The following is a 7,464-nucleotide window of genomic DNA, read 5'->3' on the forward strand; positions in this document are numbered from 1 at the left end:
TTTCAATACACACATATTTTTTGGAGAGGGGTTGAAAATTGGAGGGCGAGATAGGATAGAGTAGGTAAGGATTTAAATGTGTGTGTATATACTGATGGGAACGAGTTGTGTCCCGTGGTTAGTGTCCTATGGTTAGAGTCAGAGTCAGTTTCTGGGGTCGATCCCACTCTACGACAAGTTGATATATATTTTAATAACAGGATTGCATTAACCTCCAATCACAAAGTAAAATTGAAATATTTGTGTGATTTAAAATTTTACTAAGTCAGAAGGCCACAAAGTTTTAAACTACCTATTTTTAAAAAATATATATATAAAACCACCAAAATAACACTAATGAATAGCAAAACAGTTTTACTATTCACCTGTGGATGAAAACAACTGTAGTTTTCGAAATTAACTTAAAAGGTGGTATTATACACGCGTTAATTTTTTTTAACAATCAATATGTCACACCACATGGTTAATGCCGACTCAATAAATGGGAAACAGTTTTAACCTAATTCAACCACTTCGTTTTTCTCCTACTCACCTCATCTGGGATTGTGTTAGAAGGTATGTTTACCAAAACTTACTGTACCTACTAATGAAAAAAAATGGTTTACTTGCATTTTTTTTTTATAATATGTGCCATTATCCGTCATAAATTATAGTTTAAAATAATATTCTCACATTCGTCAACACTTTTTTTCCAAACATGTGTTGAAAATGAAGATTTCATGTTTTTAAACCTTTATACTAATACAAATGATAATAATCCATCAATTAAACTTTACCGTTGTTGTATGACTTGACTAGGGCTGCCTTCTACCTTCGTTTGATATCCCGTAACAATCCCGCCTTGGTTAAAACCCTTTCTAAAGCCTTACAATATCGCTTAAACTATAAACAATAGTAACAAGAAGCTTATACAATAAAATATACCTTAATGTGTAAATTATACTAACTAAAATCACAGCTTGTAATCCAAATCCGCTTTGTTTCGGCAATCAGTATCCAGTTTCATCATTGGGATGGGATGATGGTTTATCAAGACTGATAAACATTTCAAGGTTAGGGTAATAATATTCTATTTATGAGAGAGACGTAAGTAGGTCCCAATGCATTTAATAATAGTTTACAATTCTGATATTAAAAAAAAAAAAAAACACCAAAAAATTATTTTCTTTATTCGAAACTTTACGCTGAGATACTCCTTTTAATTGTCTGCTTAGTGTCAAAATTTTGACCTAACATTCTGCAGAACGAACATTTTGTGGATGTACAAATATTGTTGTTACTGATGAAAAACTACTAATTTCTTCATCTAGTAATATCCACCCATTATATATTCAAATACGTACGTTGGTTCGAATATATACTTAGTTGGTACATTTATCTATACATATACGTGGTAAACGTTTGTATATGTACATTTATATTTATTATTCCAATAAATTATACTTTGCACAGTGCGCAATTGAATTTGAACAACTCAGGTTGTGTTCGGTAGGAACAAAAACATTACGTGTTTGCTTTTTCTTAAGGACAAATTATTGAATATAATGTAAAAGTTAGATAAGACTTGGCAGATATATACTAGTGAAGAATGATAAAAATGAACAAAGTGAGATTTTTAATAGGAGTGCTGTTGAGTCAGTGTTTGAGCGAGTGCCATGGAGCAAGAATCCTGGGAGTATTTCCATCTCCTTTTATGAGCCACCAAATAGTCTACAGGACGCTTACGGAGGAATTAGTGAGACGGGGTCATCATGTGGTGGTAGTAACGACAGACCCCGTCGACTATGCAGATCCTGCTTATGAGAATCTTACTCAAATAAGCGTCCACAACGTCTCTTACTCGGAAGAATACTTCATGGATTTCAACATAATCGAATACGAATTAAACCATAATATTTTAAAAATTACTCTCGATATTTTTGCCAGATCAATGAAATTATTGGAAGCGCAACTCTCTTCACCGGAAATACAAACATTTATTAAAAATCCGAACGAAAAATTTGATTTATGTATAATCCAACCGATTTCAACAAGCATGTTAGCTTATAAAGACCACTTCAACTGCTCAGCTTTGATCACGATGACAACGACTGTGGGTTTAATACCGAATTATGAATACGTCGGATCACCGACACACCCTTTGATAAATCCTTCTTTGATAGCTCCTTACATCACGGGAGATCAGAATATGAGTATCCTTAAAAAAATTCAATTAACATTACATTACGTAGGTTATAAAATACTTCATAACTGTTTTTTTCTACCAAAATATGAAAGCCTCGTAAAAAAATACTTCGGTCCTCATATAAGGCCACTAGGAGAAATAGAAAATAATGTAGACATTGTATTTATGAACTATAATCCGATTTTACACGGCATCAATCCGTTAGTTCCTACTATTATCACCCTGGGAAGCATTCACATCAAGCCTCCGAAACCTTTACCTGCTGTAAGTTATATTACCTACTTGAAACCAATTATATTTTAGCAAATGACATGCACTTCAAATACAATATTTATATTACATTTCACTTTTATAATGACATTTTTGTATGGGACCGCATTTTATATAATAAAGCAAGAAATATGCTGTTTTTCCGCCTTAATATTATTTGACCAGTGACAATATTTTCATCATTACTAACATCATCAGAATAGTCTGAATGACGAAGCCCGGTCTCTGGTCAAATAATATAAAAATGGAAAAACTATATATTTGTTCTTTTATTATCAATATTTATAGCTTTATTAAATTTAATCAAGAAAATTTGCCACCGAATATTGTATTTCGCATGAATTTCCATTCTATGTGAACTCTGATCTCCTGTCTTCCGTCTCCCTGTCGACCTCGTGAAGTCACCATCAGTCTAAAATGGCCTTTGTAATTGAAGTAACAATGAAAATTCAATATGTATTTATTAGAAAACGTCGATTTTCATAAATCAAATCTAATCAAATCACTTCTTTATTTACATAATGAGAAATACAAAAGTAACGAAGGAAAACAAAGAGATAATCAATGTGCTACAGAAATGCAATTTCGAACCATACGAGCGTAATATTCCCACACTTGGCAAAATAGGAAACTCGTCTTGTTTCAGCTTTATCTCGTTACCTTCTTCCCTATTCTCCTAATAATGTGTTCAAATTTAACTTAGTCATTTATTTCAATATATTCAGCTATTTGTGTTGAAATGTGAATCATTTCATCTAATAGTTTAAAATACGCAAATTTAAACTTCATATTTAATTCGGTAAAAATATTTTTCAATTAATTTTTACATTTTATTATTTTAGGAATTACAGAAAATTTTGGATGAAAGTCCGCGAGGTGTTATATACTTTAGCCTGGGAGGCAACGTTAAATCTAAACATCTTCCTGAAGAATACAAGAAAATATTTATCGATGCCTTTAGAAATGTACCGTACACGATTCTATGGAAATACGAAATCGACAAAATAGATGATCTGCCCTCTAACGTTATCATTTCCAAATGGTTCCCACAAATGGATATCCTAAGTATGGAGAATATTTAAATACACCTACAATAAATTTTATAATCGTCTTTTCCTTAACAACAAAGCAATGTCGATAGATTGAATATTTTTTTAAAACACATGCAGGCGAATTGACCTTGTTATTAATTTATATAAAAAAATCAAGACATCTTAAAACAATAATGTTGTATTCATTCATTTTTTAATTTATTTTTATTACTTCATCGAACTTGATTTTTTTAAATGTTGAGCTCCGTTTATTATGAATGATCTGTTAGTTTGTACCTTATGTTTGGCAAATTATTTTTTGAGTGGATTTAAACTCACTATATTTAATTAGGACGTAAAACCTTACTTTAAATAAATATAATACATTTGTATGACTTATATTTCAATAATACTATTATTCTTTCAGATCATACCAACATAAAAGCGTTTATAACTCAAGGAGGTCAACAATCGATGGAAGAAGCAATCCATTTTGGTGTTCCAATGATTGGTATTCCATTTTTTAGTGATCAACATAGGAATGTTCAAACGATCGTAAAATTTGGGATAGGAAAATCACTCAATCTACGAACTCTAACTTCTAATGTTATAAAGGATTGTATAAAAGAGGTAGTTCACAATTCCAGGTAAATAATTTTTTTTAAATATATATTTTTGTGTATGTATTGTTTTACATTGCCAAAGACCTTGGAAGTTGGTCACGTGTATTTTCTTAGTGATCAATCCATATATAGGTTAACACTAATAAATCAACAGTTTGAAAATATAAAAATGGTTTGTAAATTTACGACTCGTGTAGATTCAACGATTATTTTTCCCTTTTAATCACTAATTCCCTTTTAAACACATGGATAGAGCGACTTAACGTGAGTATCTATCATAGAGAGCCATGGCATAAATTTACACAGTGTAGTGCAAGAGACATGACGGTATAGTATAACAAGGATTGCGCTATAGATCAAGTGGTTTATTTGAGTAACCCCACTACACTGGTGGAATGGTCTACCATACAAAAAATTGCAGGCCGAAAGGAGTGACTGATGAAAAATGCAAATTTCATCGTAAAACTTATCACCTGAACGCATAACTATAATAATTTCAAATAATGAAATTTCACAGGGGAGGCAATTCAACTTTCGACTGATTTTTCTCTATCTTTTAGTAAAATTTCTATTGAATTTATAGATTCCTGTTTGAATAGCTATTTATTCAAGTTGAGAACTGTCTTCACAACGAAATTAATAGTATAAATAAATAATTAGAGATTGACTTGAATGTGACAAAGAACCAGTTGATGGTTAAGAATCACAGAGTTGTACTGGACATCTGTCAGAATTTGACCTCAATGCCAAGATTATGTGTATCAGAGAGCTATTTTACATGTCTCCATCTTTTTTTTCTATTTATTTATTTTTACTATACCTATTTATTATTTTTTTTTTAAAAATATTGCATTGCTCCCATCATTTCATTTACTTCAATCAAATGAGAAGAATGTTTGTTGCTAATATTTTAATTTTTTTAATAATTATTATTATTATAGATACGATAAGTGCAGCAATTCTTATAAAAAAAAATTTAAACCACGTCTGAAAAATATTTAAGCAAAGTTCATCATATTATGGTATAATTCATTAGAAAGCGGTTAATGTTCGATAACGTAAAAAAGGAATGACAACAACAATAAAAACCAAAGAAATGAAACTACACCGAGAACCATCGATGACTGCGACTATCTGCTTTCAAGGAGAATTGACTGTTCGATGTTGGCCCATTCTGCGATATAATTAAGTGTTATTAAAAAACCAATTATTCAAATTCATTTGGAAATGTAGGTAAATCAATCGGAACTGGGCGCGTCCGTCATTCTGCTTCTAAATTAGTAGACTTTGGCCCGAACTGATATCATTTTCCAAAATTAAGGTTGTTTTATTAATTGTTTCGGCAATCACTTTGTGGTAAGATATGATGAAATCGAAAAGAAAAACAATAGGTTTTTACCGTTTGAGTTTATTTTATTAAAATGACTAGTTTTGGAAGCTATGTTTCTATCTTGAAGTCTAAATATAAACTGTTTATATTTAGTTTATATTTAGACCTGAAGATGAAAACATAGCTTCCTAAACTAGTCGTTTTAATATAATCTCAAATGGTAAAATACAAGTGTTCTTCTTTTACAATTTAGTTTGTTCCTCATGAAATCGATCTGAATCTTGCGTCAAATAAATACGTATTGCAAAGATTTTTTTGAACATTTTCCAGTTACCGCGATAATGTACGTAGTCTCCGGGAAAAGATGTACGACCAACCAGAAAGTTCCTTGGATCGCGCAATGTGGTGGATAGACTACGTGCTGCGTCACAAGGGAGCGCGCCACATGCGCTCTCCTTCTGCGGATGTAGTCTTCTACGAGTTCTTCATGTTGGACATTATAGCAGCAGCACTTGTTTCTATATATGTCGTCTTCTCAGCCTTTAACTTCTTGGTCCGCCTCTTCGTACGCCGAATGACAGGCAAGCAGAAAGTGGAGTGATAGAAAAGTAGTTTTAAGGCACTTTTACCTTGTTTCTGTGTTTATAGTATTAACAATTAGGTCAATGTTTTTAGTAACGTTTCCTCACTAAAAATTTGAGTTTCAAAATTCTTCATTAAAATTCTTATTGAATCGGATGTGGTAGAGGAAATATTTTATTTTGTTAAGAACGTGTGTTGCGTTTTTCTTGTTATCTAATTTTTACAATTACTAATTGTTGTATTGGAATTAGCATTTATACCTTCTATGTATTCAGTAATAATAACATTATAATATTTTCTCAGTGTATGTTTATACTTAAAATAATATCTACAACAAATTCAATCTTCGCATCGTTTTTTTAATAGCATTTCAAAAGTATTGTTATCATTTTTTCTGTATAAAATCGACTGTACTTTGACCTACTGAACTTTGCATTGTACTTTCTAATCTGTATTCAAATATAAATATTTTTGAAAGTAACTCGGTTTAAAATCTTTACATATTTTATTATAACTTAATTATTATGTCAATCAAATTCAAATTATACATTTTTTTCCATAAAATTTATCATATTAAAAAAACATAATCACCTACTTTTGATTAACGATTACAGCCAAGTATTTTAGTTTCTTATTAGTCAGTGGTTTTTAGTATTAATAAGTCTTGAGGAAGAAGTTATTCGATTGGAAACTAACATAATTATGTTAATACGAGTATGTAAAATTATATATGATTTTTTTAAACATATTTTTAGTAAATTACAACTCAAGGTGTCCAATGAATATTTTAACGAATTTAATAGTAGAAGTAAAGTACTAAATACTTTAAAAAAAATTAAACGCAACCCTGATGTCACACGCCTTCGTCTTTATTCGCACTTTTCACTCTCGCAACTTTTAGAGTAGTGAATGTCTTAGTTTGTTTGACATTTTTAGCGAGTAAAAGCATTTAATATTTAACAAGAACATAAAAAATAGATATAAAAAATACAAAAAATTAATTTAGATAAACCAACTAAAAGTTGTATTTTGGAATGAATGACATCATAGAGATTTTCGAAAATTGTCATAATTATCTTTGGAAATATACTTTAAGCAAAATGAAACAGGGAATGCGTTGACATTGATTTTTATGCACATGAGATACAGGCTAGGAAAATTATTCTATAAATGATAATCCTAACTGGATAGAGTAGGATATAGGGGATGAGAATCTTGCTCGCTTCTTTTTTATCCTTTTTTTCCTGACAAGATCAAATATTAACGATTATTTATGATTTCGTGGAGATATTCATTGAATTATTGAGACCAGCATAGAAATAAAGCAAAATTTTAATACTAACACTTCAATAAAGCCAAATTTATAATAAATTGCTGAGACTGAACTGTAAGCAGGAAAGACATGGGGAGTAGGATCATATAAAGAATTGAAGGGCGAGAGGC

At 30.6% G+C, this 7,464-nt stretch overlaps 1 protein-coding gene across 1 annotated transcript; it reads left to right on the top strand.

The window, feature by feature from the left end:
* The first annotated feature begins 1,448 nt into the window (after positions 1 to 1,448).
* On the top strand, positions 1,449 to 6,615 carry LOC148302632 (UDP-glucosyltransferase 2-like). Its single transcript, XM_088271317.1, has 4 exons — positions 1,449 to 2,449; positions 3,298 to 3,520; positions 3,914 to 4,133; positions 5,770 to 6,615. The coding sequence occupies exons 1-4, from the start codon at positions 1,589 to 1,591 to the stop codon at positions 6,038 to 6,040; spliced, it is 1,575 nt and encodes a 524-aa protein (XP_088127443.1). The 5' UTR covers positions 1,449 to 1,588; the 3' UTR covers positions 6,041 to 6,615.
* Positions 6,616 to 7,464: the final 849 nt, after the last annotated feature.

Source organism: Brachycentrus maculatus, unplaced genomic scaffold (genome assembly GCF_059751285.1).
Source record: "Brachycentrus maculatus isolate JH-2025_06_01 unplaced genomic scaffold, ASM5975128v1 h1tg000429l, whole genome shotgun sequence".
Lineage (NCBI taxonomy): Eukaryota > Metazoa > Arthropoda > Insecta > Trichoptera > Brachycentridae > Brachycentrus > Brachycentrus maculatus.

Coding starts and splice junctions, on each gene's coding strand:
- LOC148302632 (XM_088271317.1), top strand. CDS start 1,589: ATGATAAAAATGAACAAAGTGAGATTTTTAATAGGAGTGCTGTTGAGT. Junction 2,450..3,297: donor CTCCGAAACCTTTACCTGCT/GTAAGTTATATT, acceptor TTATTATTTTAG/GAATTACAGAAAATTTTGGA. Junction 3,521..3,913: donor CCCACAAATGGATATCCTAA/GTATGGAGAATA, acceptor TTATTCTTTCAG/ATCATACCAACATAAAAGCG.